Below are 22,603 nucleotides of genomic sequence, written 5' to 3' on the forward strand. Positions count from 1 at the left end.
GAGTGGATTTGTTGCAGATATGATTATGAAAACCACTTGAACTTCCTCATCCTTAGTTTCTTACAATACCATTGTAAGAAACTTACAATACCATTGTTAAGTAAGACTTACAATACCATTGTTATGAGAATCAAGGATATGTGTGAAAGTATTATATCATTTGCAGATGTGCTAGAAATCAATAAAGTAATAATTGTTGTATTCTCTTATTCAAAGGTATGTATTGGGGGAGCTGGTAGAGAGGAGGAGGAGTTTGGATTTGAGGACAGTTCTCATGGTTCTTGCCTTCCCCCACCCTGCCCCCCCAGCTTTGTGGAAGCTGAGAATTTTAATTTTATTGATGCTAGGCTTTCGTCAGAGACCCCCACATGTGAGTTGTGATGAACATAAAAAGACATGGTTGAGGGTTACTTGGTTCCCTGAGTGTTCATCTCATTTGATACTGTATCTCTGGTGCATAGGATATCTGTTAACATTGACTCAAAGGTGAGTTCTATTATGAGGGACCTGCAGCCTCTGTGATCACTCTTTTGTTTGGTGTATACAGTGTATATATAAAACCAAGTCAGAATATTGTAAAGCATTTTAGATCTTGATTCTTTTATGCAGAATTAGGATATTGAATAAAAGTGAATATTTCATATTTAGTAGTGGGCATGTAGGTGATGGGGGAGAAGTTTTTATAATGGTGTTTGTTGTCCTTATTCTTACTAGTTTCATAACTATTCATGGATACTTTTTTTCTCCTTACGAGTAGAGGAATTAAAATCATTTTCCCAAGTATAGACTCTGTTAGCATGGTACACACCCAGGAACTCATAAATAGAACAATTCTCCATAGGTTTCCATAAGTCAGTGGCTTCATATATTCAGTTTTAATACATGCTTTAGTTATAAAGCTTAGTGATGCAGAGGTAGAAAAGCAACACCTAAGGTAGGGAGGCATACTGATTATTATTATTTTCCCTGCAATTGCAAGTTGATAGACTCACAAAAAACACAATTTTTAAAAAATCAGTCAGTGTAGTGACTGAAATCATGGTCACATGGAATCTAAAATCCAAGAAAGACCAAAAGCTATGACCTTGAACATCATACTTGGTGTGAATACTGACTCCTTTAGTGGTTGTTTGTGGAGGGGAAGGACTTTGCTCTGTAGTATGTCTCTAGGAGACCAGCCTTAAAATAATAATAGAAAGTTTTGGGAAATAACTTCTAGAGCACTTCCTTGTGCCTAATGGTTTATGTGAACCTTCTCATGTAATCCTTACGATAACCCTATAAGAAACGTAATATTATCTTTTACAGATGAAGAACTGTGGTTCTCAAAGTTGAAGTAGTTTGTCAAGTCTTCAAGCTAGCAGATGTAAGAACCAAAATTCAAAACCAAGCACTGACTCTAAAACTTGTGTGCTTATACTGCTTTAAATTGCTTTGTAAAAAAGAAGCTGCGTGAGGCATGCTCAGTGCTTTTTATTATTTTATGTAATTATCATCCTCCTTTTTCATGAGGAAACTGAGGCTTAAAGTCAGAGTATGCCCAAGGTTATGTTGCTAGAAAGTGGCGGAACAGGATTCCAAGCGAAGCTCCTCAAGCTCCAGGGTCTGCTCTTACCCTGTTCTCTAATAGCTGTCATGTATGTTTCTTTTCTTCCGGCAACTCACAGTTTATTGGGAGGAGGGGACGGAGTGAGGGAGAGCTAGAAACATGTAAACAGGATGATTAGTTCATAATAGAAGTGTGTGTAAAGTGCTTTTAGAATACAGGCAAGGAAGCAATACCAAGTGGAGAGGGGCACTTTACAGAGAGGAGGTGACTTTGAAGTAGAATTTGAAGGGTGGAAAGGAGCTTACCATGTGGGACTAGTTATGGAATCACAGTGGTTAGTAGACAGTCTCTGAGGAAAAGTAATATGGCAGTACTAACCGTGGTAAGCATGGAGGAGTTTGGTGGATGAATTGTCTCTTAAATGTAGTATCAATCAAGTTATCCAAGTAAAATAGAAAATTTACAATTTAGGTTCGTGGTTTACTAATATGGAAAATTAAGAGTATTTTGAACCGCTTGTGCTTTGTTTTCTCTCTTGCTTGTACGTAGTTATACATTAGTGTGCCATGCTTTGTATAATAATGTGTGCCAGAAAAGTTATGGCCAGTTGAGGTTTTGTAATGATACTTAAATGCAGCAGGGAACTCACCATTTAAAGGAATACTAAGGTACCTCTGAAGAATGATAAATGAAAAACAGCTTGAAATGATTACCCCTCCTTATCTAGTTTATGTATTTGGTTTGGAAGAATTTGGAGCACACTTAGATTTAGATTTTCTAGTTCCTAATGTGAGAGAGCCAAGACTGTCAGCCTGAAAGGCAAAAACCACACAGAACTCCAATTGCTTCTTCTACTCTCTTTCTTAGGCAGGATGTAGTGTTGTTTGTATTCCTCAGCCTGAAATAAAACTAAAGTTTCTGCATGTCTAACTTTGGTCTCTGTGTCCTCAAGTAAGCCCATTTGTGGAAAGGGATGAGATGACATTTGAGCTGACCAGTTAAAGGATAGTTTTATCTTTAGACACAGGGAGATGGGCTGGAGAGTATAGTGTTGGTGGGAGAAATAACAAAGGAACTGAATCAGAACATTCTGTGGTTATCATTATTCGTGAGGCAAGGGGGAAGCCAGTTTGATAAGACTCTAGCATAGCGAAGGAAGAAAACCAGAGTGTGTGTGTCTGTTACATACCAGGAACTCCTCCACTAGGTGTTTCACATGTGTGAACTCTCTTAAGTCTTTGTAAATAATCGTGTGAGGTAGCTTTTTATTTAAAGAAATAGCAGGCTTGTGTTTTGGATTTAAAAATACTTTTTTTTTAAATACTCTTATTAAGAAGAGGAAACCAAATTTCAGAAATCATAACCTTCTAAGTAGTGAAAATCTAAAGCAGGCTGGTGGGCAACATAAAACAACAGTGGAAGAGACATTTTTAGCAATAAAATAGAGGGGATTGGAGGTGAAACTGATTAGTTGTGAGAAGAGAAAGAGTAAAAGGTAACTACAGGTTCCCAAGTGTGTATTTAATCTTCAGTGCCAGTAAGAAAATAGGAGAAGAGGAGCAAGTTTGAAGAAAAGGTGTCTAATTTACTTTTAGGCATCAATATATAGAACTTGTAAAAGCAGTGGGAGCAAATGATGTTGCTAAAGAAAGTATAGAGAGAAGGGAGAAACGAAGGGAGAACTGAATTTGTTTTAGTGTACAGAACAAACCTCTTCTAGTTCTTCATTATGGAAAATTTCAAACTTGCTTAGAAGTTAAAAGAATAGTCCAGTAAACCCCCATAATCCATAGCAGACCGTCATTAATTTGTGGCCACTTTTGATTCCCTGTCCCCCCACACTCCCCTCCCCAGATTATTTTGAAACAAATCTCTAGGAGTTGGGATTGTAGGATTCTAACTTTGGTGTTCTTTTCATGACACCCTCCCTCCTTGACAAAGTCTCGTCCAACTTCTGCCTATTTCTAGAGATACAGTGCATGGAGATAGCTGTCTTTTTTTGACTTGCTCCAATTGTTAGTATGTTTTCCCTTTTATTGAGCTGAAAACTTGAGCAGATTTATTACTTTGGCAAAGACATACAAGCCCATGCTGAAGTCAAGAGTAGATTTAGACCTCAGACTATTTTTATATCGGGTTTGTAGTAAACCCTCTTTCTCTAAAGATCACAGTGTTTGCAAACAGTTTTACTGCTGCCATGTGATGGAGATGTCACCAGCTGGCATTCAGGGTGCTCTATAAGAGCATTCTTGAAGAAGCATCTTAGAGAAAAAACATATTTTAGACATTAAAAAAAGATTCAGATCCACATACAAGAAGAAGGCTTGGCTTCACTTGTACGTCTAAAATTTAAATACTATGTATTTTTAAAATGTTACCAAAGTAATGTACATTTTTAAATTAAACATGGTTTTTCTTTTAAACTTTTACTAAAATACAACTCCTCACTTAAAATGTGCACTAATTATAAAATTCAGTTTAATGCATTTTTGCAAAGTGAACAGAAGAGCATTCAGAACAAGCAATAGAATATTACCAGCAGCCAGGAACTCCCGTGTATGCCCCCCAGGCACTGCCCTCCCTGCTCTGCCTGATTTCTACCACCATTGCTTTGGGGTTGGTCTTTATTATTTTATCTGTTTTTGAACTTCATATAAATCAAGTCATATTGTACCACTCATTGTTTTTCTAGATTCTTTATGTAGCTCAGCAGTATGTTTGTAAAATTAATCCATGTTATTGTATATGGATATAGTTCATTGTATTTGCTGTGGAGTATTCCACTGTGTGATTGTACGTCAATTTATCCCTTCTTTTGTTGATAGACCATTGGATAGCACTGTTGTGAATATTCTTATACATGTCTTTTGGGGAGCATTTTTACCCATTTCTGTTGTGTATATCTAGGAGTAGATTTGCTGGGTCACAGGTTATGCATCTCTTCAGGTTTAGTAAATACTGCCGCTGGGTTTTCAAAGTAGTTCTAATAGTCTGCATTAGTAGTTTCACATCTCTAGCATTTGGTATTGTCTTTTCACTTTAGTTAATGTACATAATTTAAAAATCAAATATAACAGAAGGACTTATAATGAAAGTCAGCAATCACTTCCCTAAATCCTCTGCCTTCATCACCTGTAAGACATACTCTTCAGAAGCAACCATTTGTAACTGTTTCTGTTTTTAACAGCTTTTAAGAGGCACTGATTAAGAACATAGATTTGGGAGCCTGACTGCTTAGATTTTTATCTTGGCCACACTGCTTACTAGCTGTATAACCTTGAGCAAACTGTGTAACTTCTGTGTCTGTTTCCTCATCTACAAAATGGAAATTGTAGTACTCATCTTCTAAAACTGTTGTGAGAATTGATAAATGTCATGCTTTTTATACAGTAAGTACTTGGTAAAATTAGCTTTGCTAATTAATTGCAGTGTTACTTCTGTGGTGCTCAACAATGTCATATCGTGATACTTATTTTAATAATTTTGGACATTGTCTATTGATTGACTTCTTTCTGAGGTAGGTAGGATTTAGCTAGGTGATAACCCTCTCTCACCTTCCCTCTGCCTTCTTCAGGTCTAGTTATATCACTTTCTTCATTCATTGAACTATGTCCTTATTTATATATAACTGATAGCACTTAGGTTTTGTTCAGAGTTGTCTTCCTTGACTGGTCTATGTGTTTACATTGTTACTATGTCTGTATAATTTTTCTTTATTGCAGATCTACCTAATATGCAAGTTTATGTTTCCTTCTCTATATTCCAATTTCAGAATCTTTGTACCATTCAAGGCAGTGTGTCCCTATGATCAAGTTTGAATTCTTATTTCTTACCTAATTGCCTTAGCCAGATTTTCAAGATTTAAATGAAAAATTAACCTCTCCCTTCTCATTCCTTCTGCTTATCTTATTCATTGCCCTTATTTCCTACTTGTTCTAGAACAAGTTCTTGTCCCATTACCTTATTTCTTCTTGTTCTAGAACACCAGCATGGACCTCAACTCCAAACAAAGGGCCTCACAATGTATCATCAGGGAACAAGAACTCTGGGCACAAATGCCCAGTGTCTCCTGGTACAATCAAATATGACAGCATTCCGAAGATCGAGGAGATGGAACTGAGAGCCATCTTTCACTTGGGAACCTGACCAGTCCCCCTTCTGGGCCTGCAGTGTGGGCCTTGCCCTTCTACATCATAACTGTGTGCTCACTAGGACAGGACACTGCTAGAATCCTCTGTAGATGAAGTTAAAAAAAAAAAAAGGAGCCTTCTTCACATGTTCCATACTAGGCTTATCTCTTGGCTTGACATACCTGTCATCTGGGTGTAGGGTATCATTGCTTTTTGGACTTGGAGTCACTGTTTTCTGGACCATTTTCTTCTTTCTTGCTTTATGCCCTCATTTTGCTGGCATTTATTTTCATGTAACTTTTTTTTTTTTTTTTAAGATTTTATTTATTTATGAGAGACACAGAGAGAGAGAGAGGCAGAGACACAGGCAGAGGGAGAAGCAGGCTCCATGCAGGGAGCCTGATGTGGGACTTGATCCCGGGTCTCCAGGATCAGACCCTGGGCTGAAGGCAGTGCTAAACCGCCGAACCACCCGGGCTGCCCTATTTTCATGTAACTTCGTAATAAAAGATTTAGTCTCCAGCAGTCTGTTTTCTTCTGAACCTGTTTCCTTATCTACGTGAAATGAAGAAATGATTTGCAACTGTACTTCACCATGTTACTTTATGGATCAAAAACAATAATATATGTGAAACCATGAGCATCCTTGCTGGGTACCTTCAGGCCAGGTTTAGTGCATTATTCCTGCAGAAAACTGTGTGGCAATCAAATCAGTCTCAGGGACTATTGACCAGGCTCTCGAGTTACATTTGAGTTTTCTTGTGGACTGAGTTGTGTACCCCAGAATTCATATGTTGAAGCCCTAACTCTCAGTGTAATGGTGTTTGAGATAGGGCCTTTTATGAAGTAATTAAGGTTAAGTGAGGTCAGAAGGATGGAGGCTTAATCCAGTAGGAATCAATGTTCTTACAAGAAGAGAAAGAAGCACGAGTATGTGTGCAGATAGAAAGTCCTGAGAGGATACAGCAAGAAGGTGCCTGTCTGCAAGCCAAGCTGAGAGGTCTTACCAGAAACCAAACCTCTTGATACTTTAATGTTGGACTTGTAGCCCCCAGAACCATGAAAGATAAATTTCTGTTTTTTAAGCCACACAGTTTGTGATTTTCTGTTTCAGCAGGCCTAGCAGACTAATATAAGTTCTGGTATTGAATTCAGTATCTGTACAACTTCTAAGTGCATAGTATCTGTAAGACTTCTAAGATCTGGTTAGACCAGCGAAAGCCCAGTTTCAGGGTAGTTGTAAGGATTAAGTGAGCAAATAAGTGGTTTTTAGTCAGTACCTGGTTTGGTAACTGTTTAATAAGTCTTTGTTTTTCGTAAGCCTTAAAGGAGACTATAGGTTATTATTATTATTTTTTTACTATAGGTTATTTTTATGGAGCTGTCATTTATGGTTTTGTTTCTCATTTAGTCAGATAATTATTTTTTAAGATTTTATTTATTCATGAGAGACACAGAGAGAGACAGAGAGGCAGAGACACAGGCAGAGGGAGAAGCAGGCTCCATGCACGGAGCCCGACATGGGACTCGATCCTGGGTCTCCAGGATCACACCCTGGACTGAAGGCGGTGCTAAACCGCTGAGCCACCCGGGCTGCCCAAATCAGATAATTCTAACCAAACATTTATGTATCGAAACAACAAGAGAATTATTTCCAGGTAAACTGGGTTGGGATTTTTCTTAAAAGTTTTATTCAGATGTAATTCATGTTCCATAAAATTCACTTACTTAAAGCTTACAATTCAACAAATTTTAGTATATTCACAGATATGTACCATCATCATCACAGTACAGTTTTACCACCTCAAAAAGAAAAACCCCCTACCCTTCAGCTGTCTTTCTCCTGATCCTCCTACCACCCCAACCCTAAGTACAAATGTACTTTCTGTCTCTCTAGATTTCTCTATTCTGGATTTTCATATGAATGGAATCATCTAATTTGTGGCTTTAGGGCTTACTGGCTGCCTTGGTTATTTCTTTCACTATTTTTTCTGCTCCCCTCTCTCCTCTCCTCCTCATCCTTCCCTTTGGCACTCCCCATTATGTGTGTGTTGGTGTTCTTAATGGTTTCCCACATTTCTCTAAGGTTCAGTTAATTTTTCTTTATTCTTTTTTCTCTCTGTTCTTTGGCTTGCGTAACCTCTGTTGCTCTGTCTTCAAATTCACTACTTCTTTTCTTCTGCCAGTTCATATTTATGGTTGAGAGCCCTTTTGGTGAATTTTTTATTTCAATTATCAGTTTTCAACTCTGGAATTCCCATTTGATTTTTTTTAATATGCACAATTCCTATATTTTTATTAGTATTCTGTCTGATGTGACATTGTCATAATACCTACTTTTACCTCTGTAATCATGCTTTAAAAAATTTTTTTGTGAACATATTTGTAATGGCTATTTTGAAACCTTCCCTGTTAAATCCAACACCTGCTGATTCTCAGTGGTGGTTTGTGTTGCCTGCTTTCTGCTTTATGGGTTACAAGTAAATCTGCTTTCCTGATTCTTTGCATGCTTCACAATTTTTGTTGGAAGTTAAACATTTTAGGTAATATATTGTAGCAGCTTTGAGCCCTGGTCCCCCTTTCCCAGGGCTTATTTTTTGTTTGGCTTTTAGTGATTGGTGGGTTATTTTAGTGAAGTCTACCCTCTACCCCCATTGTGCCTATTGTTTTCACCAGTACCCTGAGGCATACATTGTTCTACCAACTAATCCAGTCAAATTGTGGCTTCTTTGAAGGAATAATTTCTGAGGTCAGTGTTTGATATTTGTCCTGACCTGGGAGAGATTCCCCCAGCTGTTTTATTTCCTGTAAACTATTAGGCAGTCTTTTTTATATGCTATATCTTCATTAAATCCATGAATCTCCTCCCAATTGCCTTACATCACAACCTCCATTGTTCTTGAGAGCACACTTACGTTTGAGCTTCTCCATATTTTATGGTAAATGAAATTAGTTCTTTTGGGAAGAGACTGGGAATTTTTTTTATGGCCTGCCTTTCCTTTTCCAACCAACTTAGCAAAAATTTTGAGCCAGGGCTCTGGAGCTGGGGGTGGGAACAATGGCAGGCTTCTCTGTGAGTGACACCCCCAACTCCCCAAGCTAGGTGTGAGGTGGGGTAGGGGAGGCAGAAGCCTGAGGTCCTTTAGGCTAGCCTCTCTTGGCATAGAGCCATTGCATCATGAGCCAGAGCAAAGACGATCAGGGCACTGTACCCAATGTGAAACCTCCATTCCACAGATGGGGGCGGGGTCAAGAAAGGGAGCTCCCATCTCTTTGACTACACCTGCCTGGAATTTAGCCCGAGTCCTAGGTAGTAAAGGGCTGAATGAGAAACACTGCCATCCTGCTCCTCTCAGGAAGAAAGCCCTTTGTGAGCTGGAAGTGAGACCACTTGTGTTCTTGGCTGTGGCAATCTAGAGTGGAATCTCTTGCTGACCTTGTTGGAGGGAAGTAGTCTTGGTTTAGGCACCACAGACTCTCACCTTTCTTACCAAATTTTTGTAGATTTTCTTGAATATAAGTTTCCTCATTGCTGTTTACCCTTAGGGCATTTCAGAGGCTTTAATTATTTTGTTTCTGTTATTTTTGTTTTAATAATTTCTACCAGTTTTATTGTGGAGAGGGTCAGTGGAGCTTTTCCTGCTGTCATTTCAGAAGTTAATCTTTCTGGGTTGCTTTTTAAGGCTTCTGCAGGAAGAAGTGCAGGTAGTTTGTTCACCTGAAAGACAAAACAGTAACATTTTTAGGGTGATTGGTTAACAGAAGAAAAAGGCTCACAAATTCTTAAGAAGGATAATGTAGGATAGGAAGGTAAAACGGAGGGGCAGAAGTAGCCTGCTTCATAGTTTAGATTTTTTTATGAGTTTGGGATACTTAAAGCCTTGCACATAAAACCTTAGAAAACCAGATGTCCTTAGAGGATATGAATGTGTGGATTCTGTTTATTAGCTTGGTGAACAAATAGCTTTACCCCACTGTTCAGTGTGCTATATTTAAATGGAATTCAGTTTTGTGATTTTAGTGTATTTTTGTGCATAAACACCTTAGCAAATTCTGCTAGCAGCATTAATAAACCAAATAAGATTTTGTTTCATAGAACATTGAAGTCACACACCTGTGGGAAATGTTTTTATTGAATTTTAAGTTTATACATGGCAAGAAAAGTTTATTCATAGAGCAGCTGTGACTTAGCTGTATTGTTATATTCAAAGTTGATTGTGTACCAGTATAGTGATCTTTGTAAAGATAAAGACAGTGGTGTGTCTTACAGGAACCATAAGGCTTGCATGTTAAAAGCACTCAATTACATTAATGTATTAACATAATAAGACTTAGTTCCTAATTTTTTTTCTTTTCACAAATGTGGTGCCAGTTTGAATTAAATTACTTCAAATGCAAATTAAGGAACTGAGAGGACTCTGCCTCCCTCCTAGTTCAGAAGCAGGAGAAAAGCACTGAGCATTATTTGTATACCTACGTATCTTTCCCTAAAAAGTTTTTCCTTTGATCCTGTTCATTGGGAAAACCATAAAACAGTATTTCTCTCCCTCTATCAGTATCTTTCAATATTAGCTATAGTGGGCTATTAATATTTTCTAAATGTTTATTTCATTTTTAATGTGGGATTTCCATAAATCAGCTCAACACATACTTGAGCCCTGATTGTGTGCATGAGGGGTACAAACAGTGTGAGACCAGGTCACATATAGGCATAAATGCATGGCAATTTAAGTGACTCAAAATAAAGAAGAGTGAAAGCAGTGTGTGTGCTCTGCTGTGATCTAGGACCTAAAGCTGATTTTAGAAAGTGTTTAGGATTTGGCTAGGCTTTGAGATGTAGGGGAAACATCCAGTTAGTTCAAAAAGCCTGAAGACAGGAATGTGTATGGTATCTTCTGGGTACGTGAGGTGACTACACTTTCTAGATAGGAAGGTTACTAATAAGAAAAAATGTCATTGGAAAGATTAATTGTGGTGGACCTTGGATGTGAAATCAAGAACTTTTGACTATCTTTTTGTGTGTGGTTAATAAGAAGCCATTGAAGCTTCAAGCAGACAAATGCCATGTCTAGTGGCAGTGTATAAAGTGAATTGAGAACTTTAGGTCGCTGAGCCCAATTTTCTCTTCATTTTCTTTGTCATTTTCTTTTGCTTTAATGAAGACATATGAATTGTGTTTCAAATTAAAGTTTTTAAAGCCTACAGTTCATAACACAGCATAAGTTTCTCCATGAAAACCAGAGTATTAAAGAATATGCACATAGAGGCCTGAATTATTCATGGGTAACTGAAGTGTTTGGATTTTGATGCAGTCAGACTACCTTGAATTCTGGTTTTGCCACCCACCATGTAACATTGAGCAAATCCTTTAACCTCTAAGACTCACTATTCTCATCTGGAAAGGGAAGCTAGTTATAGCATCCTTTCAAGCATTGTGAGCATTACATGAGAGAAAGCTTGGAAAGCTCTTAGCATACTGCCTGGCAAATAGTAAACAATTCTAATGAATACCTTTACCACCATTAATTGTTATTATTAATCATTACCATGTACTAATTACTATCAATTATATTGTTTCCAGGAACAGTGCATTCTGAATTTTGATCTTGTACAATAGGAACACTCTTCCCATCTGGTCCAGAAAGAATATCTATCCTGCCCCACCCAAGTTTCAGGGCCTAATGGTGGTCTTTAGATTTTTGTTTCCTTTTTTCTAAGTGTCTACCTTATCAATGAGGGCATGCCAAAAAAAAAAAAGAAAGAAAAAAAGAAAACAGGAGTTCTGGGTGCCACAGAGAAGGCACCATCTGCTGTCAGTTGTAGGAGAGTAAATGATAAGCTTTGGGTTTTTAGGGCACATGCAGTATTAGGTGTTTTGTGTTGTTTTCCTATAGGTAAGTTTTGTTATTACTCTTCAAACTGTGGTGTTTATTGCCCCAAAATTTAGTCTTATCTTTACTTTTCTCAGGTTTAAGCCGTTTTTTCCATTCCAAACTTCGCAAGGATTTGAAGAAGATGAAGAAGAGCATATCCATATACAACAATGGGCACTTACTGAAGGCCGCCTTAAAGTTACATTGTTAGAGTGTAGCAGGTATGTTCTTTGTTTCATCTTTGCTACGTTATGGGAAAGAAAGTGCAGTGAAAATATACTTAACCATATTTGTGTTTGTTCCCCCTTTGGGTTAATTTATATTTTATGATCTGTAAATCTTTAATCATAAATTTCATAAAACTAATCCTTTCCAGCTTGCAAAAAATATATACCATATTTTAGGAAGTATTCTAATGGAGAGGATCATTTATTCTTCAGTAATTCCCAAACTTTTTAGATGCTTGATGCTCTTTTGTCATATTTCTAATTTACTGACTTTTGGAGAGCTGTTTTGGTACAACATTCTCGAGACTTGTATGTGATAATCATAAATACCCTGGAAAGTTGCAAATCCAGATTTAGAAAGCCCTGCGATTCTTAACATTTTAGAGCTGAAAAGGGATCTCCAAAATAATCTTGTCCAGCCTCCTTATTTTACTTTGCATGCCCCATGGTCTAAACTGTGTTCATATCTTGCTTAAACTACTACACTAACCTCCTTACTTTTCTCCTAATACTGATTACAGATGTAACCACCAGAATGAGCTTTTTAAAATGCAAATCTTCTTGTCACTTTCCTACTTAAAATTCTTTAATGGCTTCCCTGTTACTAGAATATAGACCCAAATCCTTGCTGTGGCCTACATGCGTCTCTTGCTTCTCTAGCTTCTTTCACTTCTTAGCTCCTCACTCATAATGTCTCAGCCACATAGGCTTTCTTTCTTAAAGCAGGAGGTTGGCAAACTTTCTCTCTCAAGGGCCAGATAGTAAATATTTTAGGCTTCATGATTCACATGGTCTCTGTTGCCATTACTCAGCTCAGCCTTATAGGATGAAAGCAGTCATAGACAGCAGGTAAACAAATGGGCATAGTATGGCTGTGTGCCCATAAAACTCTACATATGAATTTCATAATTTTCATGTGTCATGAAATACTCTTAATTTTTTTCTATCATTTAAAAATGTAAAATCCTTTGGTAGTTTATAGGCTACACAAAAACAAGCAAGGGGACTGGATTTGGCCCGTGGACATAGTTCACTATTCCCTGCCTTAGATATTTTAAAGTACTATGCTTCTTGTGTTGATTCTCCACTGAAGGCCTTACCCTGTTTTCTGCTCCTTGAAACCAAACTTCCTTGATCCACTTCAGCAACTGCCTCTTTAATTGTTCTGTTCAAGTACAAGAATACTGTCCTTATGCTACATTTCTATGACACTTATTTGCACCCTTACTTGGTACTTATCACTTCTATTTTTATTTCTAGCTCATAAAAAAAAAACAAGTGCCTGGATACAGAGTTATATTTTGTACCTAATGTATTTGTGTCCTTGCTAATATGTTAATTTTGAGTGTACTAATAATGTGCTAAACATTTTTTTTGTTTTGTCTTGGAGTGATTCAGTACTGTACATCATTATGTCAGAAAGACTGGTTGAAAAGGAATTCTTTTATCAAGGAAAGACTAAATATAGTGTAGATTTTGTAAAAGGGACCACAGTGTACAGTAAAAGACATATACAGTAAAAACCCAGCTTTTTGAAATGACTAAACTAAATATGATATGGTAAGCGTGAGTATTAGATACCTAATTTTAATTTGGGCTTGTCATATTAAGATTAGGAAGGACATTTTTTTGTTGTTGTTGTTTTTGGAAGGACATTTTTTAAGTGACCTATGACTAAGGAAATTTTGACCAGATGTTTCTTTTTTTTTTGTTCTACTGAATTTTCTTGTAGATTCACATTTCTTGTAGATTCAGAATCATACCATTGGATTAACTTTTCCAAAATAGTATAGCAACTTTAAGACATTAGAAGGGCAGTTTTGGACAAAATTTCTTGGCCTCTCCTGTATCTGGCTGCACATCTACCCTTTCCCAAACCTACAAAGACAGCCTTGAAGGAGATTTATTATTCATTTATTCAACATACATTTGTTTACTGTGATGTAGGTGATGTGTAATAAGGAGATACTGTTATAGGAATTTATAAAAACTAGTTCTTTTGCCTTAATGTTGCTGGTGGCATTATAGATTGATTATATTGGTTGTGGCTGTTCAACTACTAGCTGTTGGTGTCACCGGTGCTCACCATTCTTTTGCTTTATCTGAGGTACTGCTTGTTAAAGCTTTGCTGTCAGCCATGAATCAAAGACTTCATGAAGGCACTGAGCAAGTATAGTCAGGCATTATTTAGGTCACATTGGATTGAGATAAGTGTGTCTGTCCTACTTTATTTTAATAAAGAACTATATAATGAATCTCTGAAAGAACTTGAAAGAAAACTTTCTTAAGGGGTATAGGAGAGGGACCTGGGTTGATGATGGACTGGGGGTAAAGGTGAGAGGCAAACTTTTCACTATAAACTTTTTTATATTGTTTGATTTTTGTTACTGTATCACTGGTCAAAAAAATTAAAAAATAAGGATCAGCATTTCTAGGGATTTGATATGGAAAGCATGGACAGTAGTTCTTTGTTAACTCACATTTTTATAAGTTGAAGAGGAAAGTAGAGACAATAGCCTGTAAACTTGGGTTATGTTGCCATCACCTTCCTCCAGGTGACAGCTTCTTCTTGGGAGAAAGCACACACCTGTCTAGAGCATTTTCTAGTCACTATCTTTATAAACCCAACCATGTTTTTTTAAAAAGATTTTATTTATTTATTCATGAGAGACACAGAGAGAAAGAAGCAGAGACACAGGTAGAGGGAGAAGCAGGCTCCATGCCAGGAGCCCGACGCAGGACTCGATCCCGGGTCTCCAGGATCACACCCTGGGTGGAAGGCGGCGCTAAACCGCTGAGCCACCCAGGCTGCCCTAAACCCAACTATATTAAAGTTACCTAGTGTTGTGGTGCTAACTATTTTCACATAAGCTAAGGATTACTTAAAATTGTTTATGAAGTAAAGAATAAATTACATTTCTACTCATCCTTGTCTTTTTGTTTTCAAATTGAATTCTAAACATTCTTTTCATATTTTTTCATTAAAATCTCACATTACTTTTCTTCTAAACTTTTTTCTTAGTATAAAAATTAGAACTCTCAGGTAAGATAGATTCCAAGTTTGTAGGATTCAGACTAAAGAGGATATATATATTACTGTAATCTAGGCATTTATATTTTAATAATTTTTCCTGGTCCTGAATAAACTCATGTCCTGTGATATACTGTAAACTCTAAAGCAGAAAGAAAGTGACACTGTAGAAAAAAATGGAAGAAAAATAAGTGCCCTATTTTGGAGGAAGGAGGAATGCTTACTTCAATTTTGGAAACTTAAAGGTTTTCTTGAGAGATTTTTTTTGCCACGACGACTTCATTTAATGATATAAAGGTTTGAGCCAATAGAATAAAATTACTGAACAAATTTTTAAGAGAACGTAAACATTTTTTAAAGATTTATTTATTTAATTTAGAAGCAGAGCATGTGGGGGGGTGCATAGGGAGAGAATCTTCAAGTGGACTCCCAGCTGAGTGTGGAGCCCGACACAGGATTCTGTCCCATGACCCATGAGATCATGGCCTGAGGCCCAACCGAGCCACCCAGCTGCCCCTGCCCCAAGAACATAAGATTTAAAATTAAAACATATCTGTGGACTGACCATTTGTATGTGGCTAAAATTGTTTTGAATTAGCATGCTGTCATGAGTTATTTTAGCATTTAGACATGCATATTCACGTTTATCTTGCTCAAAAGAGACCTACAGATTCTAGTTAGTATAATGTCATTTGTATCATTTACTATTGTTAATAGTTTTAGGTTAACATTCTTAGGAATACTAAGAATTATTTCTTAGGCTTTTTAGGACTTGACCTTGAATCTGGTAAAAATAATGAACTTTAGTTAATTCTTTCCCTGGTCAATAAACAGAACATCAAATTCATTATCCCCCAGAAAACTATAGTTCTGTATGAAGATTTCTTTTTATTTCTTAAACTATTTAATTTGAAATAATGGCTGTGTTGTGAGGACTTTTTTTTAAAGTTTATTTTGATATAGTTTCACACAAATCTGTGTGAAGATTTTTTTCAGATTTATCTATTGTAAGTCTTTCAGAGTGCATTTTGACAGTGAGGAAACAAATCCCAAGTATTCATAGAAAACAAACTTTACTTAAAGTATTGGAGTTGTACAACTGGAAACTATGCTTCAAAGGCAACATGAAGTGGTAGTAATACTGGCATTTGAGTTACATAGTGCCGTGTTCATATCCTAGCCATGTGCTCTTACTATTATATGTCTTTAAACAAGTTCCATATCCGTAGAATGGGCAAGGATGCTTGCTCCTTGTTGGTAATTGTGATAAGAGATAGTTACATAACCCTCAAGTGCTTGCTGCATAGCAAGCCTTTAGTAGATATAGCCCCCCCCTTTTTTTTAAGATTTAAAAAATTTTATTTGAGAAAGATTGTGCAAGTGGGGTGGGGGGTGGGGGTGAGAAACAGAGGAAGAGGGACTCCATGCTGAGTGAAGAGCTCAGCGCATGGCTCCATCCCATGACCCTGAGATCATGCTCTGAGCCAAAATCAAGAGTTGGATGCTCAAACCAGGTGCCCCAGTAATCTCTCTTATTATGCCTTAGTGTAATAATCATAGTATTAAGAAGAAAACAAATCTTTAAACAAAAATATGTTCTTCTTTACGTATTTGGTTGTAAGAACTGGAATTTGAATTTTATTACTTTAAAAGGGTCTCACAGTGTAAAAGGAAGTTATTTTCTAATTGTCTGCAATACAGTTTTGAATTCCCCAATTAACTTGCATGTAGAAACACAAGTTTGCTTGTAAAATTGGTTCTAATACTTTGTGTCAAATTTTTTAAAAAAACATCATTCTGGTTTTTTGTTTTTTTTTTTTTTTGGCATTGACTAAAGCTTTTTTTAAAATTTTTTTTAAAGATTTTATTTCTTTATTCATGAGAGAGAGAGACAGAGAGAGAGGCAGAGACACAGGCTCCAATGCAGGGAGCCCAACGTGGGACTTGATCCCAGGTCTCCAGGACCACGCCCTGGGCTGAAGACAGCGCTAAACCGCTGAGCCACCCGGGCTGCCCTAAAGCTGACTTTTTAAACCACAGATGAACTCAATTGCTGTATTCGTAGCACTGCTATTAGAAAACTAAATTATTTCACATTAGTATTGCAGTTATATTGTTAAGATTATTTTTTGATTTATAAATTTTCTCATAAATTATATTTCATTTTAGGATTTGAGGTATTTTGCAGAGAAAGTATTTGCCCATGTGCAGTTAAATAGAAGATAAAGTATATAAAAAAACAACCATATAGAGAAGAAAAGATCAGTTTTCTGGCAACAAAGGAAACTTGATGGATTACGTAGCTTTTATTTTTCTGGTATACTGTGAGTGTTCTTCAGGGGAAAAGAAATTCTGGCACCAAATTCTAGGAGGAATTTGTCATATACATCTTTATATTTTTAAAGACATTGATGTAATAGATATATTTTCTTTTGTTTGTCTGGTTTTATCAACTAGTTATGTTTTAAACAAACTAAGATTATAGTTTGTAAAGGCAGAGACTCTGAAATTTTGTTGTGTGAGAGTTCTGTACTCTAAAGCAGTATATTTAGGATAACCTGTACTAATTATAGATAGGAGATTCTAATTAAGGTCAATTCTTCACTGAGTCACACTGTTCTGAAGACTATTTTGTCAGTAGCTTCTAAAGTGTTTTGTTTTACTGGATTCCAAAAATAACGTCATTTAAAAATTTTTCAAATGTTAGCACAAAAACAGAAAACTACAGCAGTTAACATTTTACTCAGTTACCACAAGTCTTCCCTTATTCCTATTATCTGCACGGATTCATGGATTTCTGTTTTATTTTTCTTTACTATTTTTAATATTTTGGTACCTAAATTGTCCCATATTTGGCCTCTAGGAGCCCCTTCAAACTGGCTCATGTATGCTGCATCTGACATAATCCTGTCTTTTTTTTTTTTTTTAAGGTCTTTATCATTTTGTGGTGTAACAGCTATTCTGGGTTCGTTTTGTATCTTCTCTGTCACAGTCCTATAATCAGTTATTTTTCCAGAGCCATGGTTCCTTTTAGTTGAAAATGATATTAAAATCAAGATCTGGTTTTGGGTATTATATTCATTGCTGCTCATATATAATCATAGGCCCCATTAGTGGATGGTTAGCAAATACATACATGTATAGACACTTATAGGTATATAATACATATAAAATATACATAATTTGGAAATCATTAATTTACCTAGTTCTCCCAATTTCAGTTTATTCTCTTAGCGTTGTTCTTTGCCTTGGTTCTTTGCCCTTTCATATTTTTGTACCTTAAATCCTGGTTCCCAATAACATCAGCAATTTACTTATTTGCTTAATCCTGTAATGCATCTCAAATAGTTTCAGAATTGCTTTGTCCCTAGAAGTAGAGAAAATGTACTTACAAAAAGGAATTCAGGATTTATTTGTAGTTCCCCCCACCCCCACTCTACCCAAGATAAGGGTCATATGGTCAAGTACTGTATTCATAAATTAGATTAATTTTCCCCCTTCAGTGTGTTATGTTATTCATTTGAAATATAGCTGGGTTTTTTTTTTTTTCTGTTTGCTTTCAGTTTTGGTTTTCCTCCCTCCCACCTCTGCCTTTCTATCCTTATTGATTCTTATTTTAATATGTAGAGCATTAACATACTTCCAAAGCCCAAAACTATATAAAAACATACACAAATAGTCCTCACTCAGCATGGAACTATGTTAACCAAAACCTTGCATATCAGAACAGTATAAAGCAGGGACAGAGTTCTCATTTGCAGTAACTCAACGTAAGGACTGCCTGTAAAGTGATTCAGATCTTCTGTGTACTTACTGATGTTTTTAGTCTAGTTCTGTCAATTGCTGAATGAAAGTGTGTTTAAATTTTCAAGCATGACTATGTATTTATCTCTTTTTTTGTAGTTTTGTTATTAGGTGCATTTTCTTCGTGATATATTGGCCCTTTTACCATTACAAAGGGTCCCTTTTTTGTCTCATAATATTTCTTGTTTTGATATTTATTTTGTGTAGTATTGATAAAGCTGCTACAGTTTTCTTATGTTTATTTATATCGTTTCTATGTTTTTTCTACAGTCTTTCACTTTCAGACTTTTTGTGTTTTCTTGTTTAAATATACATTACAAACAGTTGATTCTTTTACGTGTAGTCTGACAATCTGCCTTTTCATTGGAGTGTTTAGTTCATTTACATTTAATGTAATGATTAAGTTGTATTTAGGTCTGTCATTTTGCCATTTATTTTTTGTCTCATCTGTTTGGTTCGGTTTGGTTTTTTTGCTTCTCTGTCCCTTCTTTCTGTTCTTACTGTTTGTGAATCATATATTTTTAGAAATTAGACTTGATGCAGACCTTCTATTTGTAAAAAGCACAGTATCTCTGAGGCATGATAAAGTGAAGCACAATAGAAGGAGATACGCCTATATTAAGGGAGACAACTTCAAGGTCACATTTTGATAGAAGGAATTAATCCTTCACTAGCACTGTGTCCATATTATATAGCAAAATATTTAATTCTTCTGTAGAGAGAAGCCTATTAACAGTATGGATTTTGAAATTCATATACAAGATGAGCTCTTTTAGAAGTTACAACCACAAAATAATTTTTAGCTTGCATTGGTTTGTAAAGCTCTCATTTAGGTTATAGTATTGTTTGATTCTATTCACTTATTTTTTTATTCTAGTGGAAATCTTTTAAAAAATCTTTCTGAAGCAAATAAGGCTAAATCTTAACTTCCTTTTTTCCTAAGTAGTTGATAAATGGGTATTCTTATTATCTGCATTTACTTTAGTGTTTGATATTTTATCTTTATTAAAAAGGGAAAAATCTAGCTAAAGTTGAAGATATTTGGGATCATGACTCTGCAAATACTTATATTGTTATTAATAGCATTTATTACCTGCAATGTATAATATGTCGTAGGCACTTTGCATTCATTATTTCCAGCTCTCAGAATATCTTTACAAGATTAGTGATGTATGTATTTTATAGATGATGAATTGAGATCTATAGGTTACTTGCCCAACACATCCTAACTACAATTTGAATCTAGGTTTGTCTGACTCTAAATTCCCCCATTCTATTATCTTCATATCCTTTGAAAAAATCTTAACAAGGAAAATCTGGTCCTGAAATTTTTCATATTATGTCAGAAGTATATGAATTTTGAAAGTGTTCTGCCTATTTGAGAGCAAGTCACTATTTTTAAAATATTACCTTTTCAGCAAGATCTTGGGACAGATCTTGTGTACTAATAATGAAGTATCATTTAAGTGAAGGCTGAAGCCTTTCCTTCATGGAAGGAGAGATCAGAATAAATTAGATGAAATATGAGACTTTTAAATTTTACTGTTGTTGAAAAATGTGAGGAATTACTTGGAACTGTTGCTGAATATTATTCCTAAAGGTCTTTAAAGCTATGTCTATAACTATAAAGGTCTGTAACACTGTGAATTTGACATAACCCCACCAAATGAACTGAATTCCTATAGAGATCTTGAGACTACATCTGTATTTATTAGCTGCTGAAGTTCCTCTAAGTAAAAAAAAAAAAAAAAATTTTGTTAGTTTCTATACATTTCTCTAGGGAATAGTTAAATAATAATCCTCCCTGTAATTAGGTTGCTTTTGACTAGAAGCAGACTTTTCAGAAGATTCCAAATTTGAAATTCATCTATCCTGGGGCTCTCCTTTCTTCCCCCACCTTCTCTAAGGTTCTTGTGTTCTAAAAGAATATTGTTTCTTTTATAGTTGTATATATGCAATGCTGTTTCATATAGCAAAACAATTGTTTTAATTCCTCTGATGCCTGAATTGTAAACGAATTTAAGAAACTTAAATAGTAACTAGCTGACATAAAAGCAAAGCTGTTTTATTTTTATTTTTTTTTAAGATTTTATTTATTCATGAGAGACACAGAGAGAGAGAGAGAGAGAGAGGCAGAGACACAGGCAGAGGGAGAAGCAGGCTCCATGTAGGGAGCCTGATGTGGGACTCAATCCCGGGACTCCAGGATTGCGCCCTGGGCTGAAGGCAGGCACCAAACCTTGGAGCCACCCAGGGATCCCCAAAGCTCTGTTTTAAAATGCCAAACTCCGAACTGTTTTAAATGTGATGTTCGTATGCTGTTTACTTATATATAATATCTTTTAAAAAACTGAACTGTAAAATGAACTGTGGCCAGAACATAAAATTCAAGAGAATATTATGTCTTTGATTTTTCCCTCTCTTTGCACCATTATGCCATAACTGTCATTCAGTACTTCTAATATTTTTTATTTGTAGATAAGATCGATGATTTAGACCAAAAGATAACTGCCGCGCCCCCCCCCCCCCCCCCCCCCCCCCGGTTTCTGTCAAAATTTCTTGAATTCATTCATCTCAATTTATGTAGCCCTGACCTTCATTCACTCCCTGTGTGATCTTGGGTAAATTACCCAACCTTCCATGCCTCAGTTTTTTAATCTGTAAATTAAGGTAATATTAGTATCTGTCTCATAGAGTAATTATGAAAATTGTGTGAGATGATAAACTGAAGCTCTTAGAACTGTCCTACAGTAATTGTTAGCTGCCACCACTGCTCCAGTTTCTCTATCGCTGCTACTACTATTATATTGTAAATAGTGCAGTAAATACAGAAAAGTGGGAAGCTAGTGCCTGTGCTCTAGAAACTTAAAATGTAGTTGGGGCTAACAAATACATAAACAAGCCAGCTACACAAGGCTGTCTTGATTTGAAATGAGGCTTAGAGAATAAGTACTATAGAAATTTAGTGCAAGGAAAAATATTTTGTTGTTGAAGCTGCTATGGAAAACCTTATGGATAAGAGGTGTATCTTTCAAGACAAGCAAACAGTTGGGTGGTAGATTTTAGAAAAAGAGCCAAAAGATAATGTAGGTGATTCCATATTTATTTAACATAGCACTAGAAATCTTTAGTGTCAGCAATCAGACAATAAAAAGAAATGGAAGACATCCAAATCAGCAAGGAAGAAGTCAAACTTTCACTATTTGCAGATGGCCTGATACTCTATGTAGAAAACCAGAAAGATTACACACAAAAAATTGCTAGAACTAATACGTGAATTCCACAAAGTCACAGGATATAAAATCAGTGTATAGAAATGTGTTGCATTTCTGTACACCAGTAATGAAACAGCAGAAAAAGAAATCAAGAAATCGATCCCATTTACAATGGCACCAAAAACAGAGATACCTAGGAATAACCCTAAGCAAAGAGATAAGAAATCTGTGCTCTGAAAACTGCAGAACAATTTTGAAAAAAATTGAAGAAGACACAAAGAAATGGGAAAACATTCCTTGCTAATAGGTTAGAATAACAATCATGGTTAAAATGTCGGCAGCAACCTTTTTGACCTTGACCTTAGCAACTTCTTACCAGAAATATCTCTAGAGGCAAAGGAAACAAGCAAAATTGAACTATTGGGACTTGATCAAAATAAAAAGCTTCTGCACAGCGAAGGAAACAGTCGACAAAACTAAAAGACAGCCTACAGAAAGAGAGAAGATATTTGCAGATGACATATCTAATACTATTTGGTTAGTATCCAAAATCTATAAAGAACTTATCAAACTCAACACCAAAAAAACAAATAATCCAATTTAGAATTAGGCAGAAGACACGAATAGACATTTTTCCAAAGAAAACATCCAGATGGCTAACAGACACATGAAAAGATACTCAACATCATTCATCATCAGGGAAATACAAATCAAAACCATGATGAATACCACCTCACACCTGTCAGAATGGCTAAAATTAACATAGGAAACAAC

At 36.0% G+C, this 22,603-nt stretch overlaps 1 protein-coding gene across 1 annotated transcript in view; it reads left to right on the forward strand.

Annotated features, from left to right (window-relative positions):
- Window positions 1–22,603, forward strand: part of PDZD8 (PDZ domain containing 8) — an 86,402-nt gene that overhangs the window by 13,710 nt on the left and 50,089 nt on the right. Inside the window, exon 2 of the mRNA XM_041742705.1 lies at window positions 11,648–11,773. Coding sequence (XP_041598639.1) covers window positions 11,648–11,773 — 126 coding nt within the window. The remainder of the gene's footprint in view (window positions 1–11,647; window positions 11,774–22,603) is intronic.

The sequence above is a fragment of the Vulpes lagopus genome, chromosome 2 (genome assembly GCF_018345385.1).
Source record: "Vulpes lagopus strain Blue_001 chromosome 2, ASM1834538v1, whole genome shotgun sequence".
In the NCBI taxonomy this organism is placed as follows: Eukaryota; Metazoa; Chordata; class Mammalia; order Carnivora; family Canidae; genus Vulpes; species Vulpes lagopus.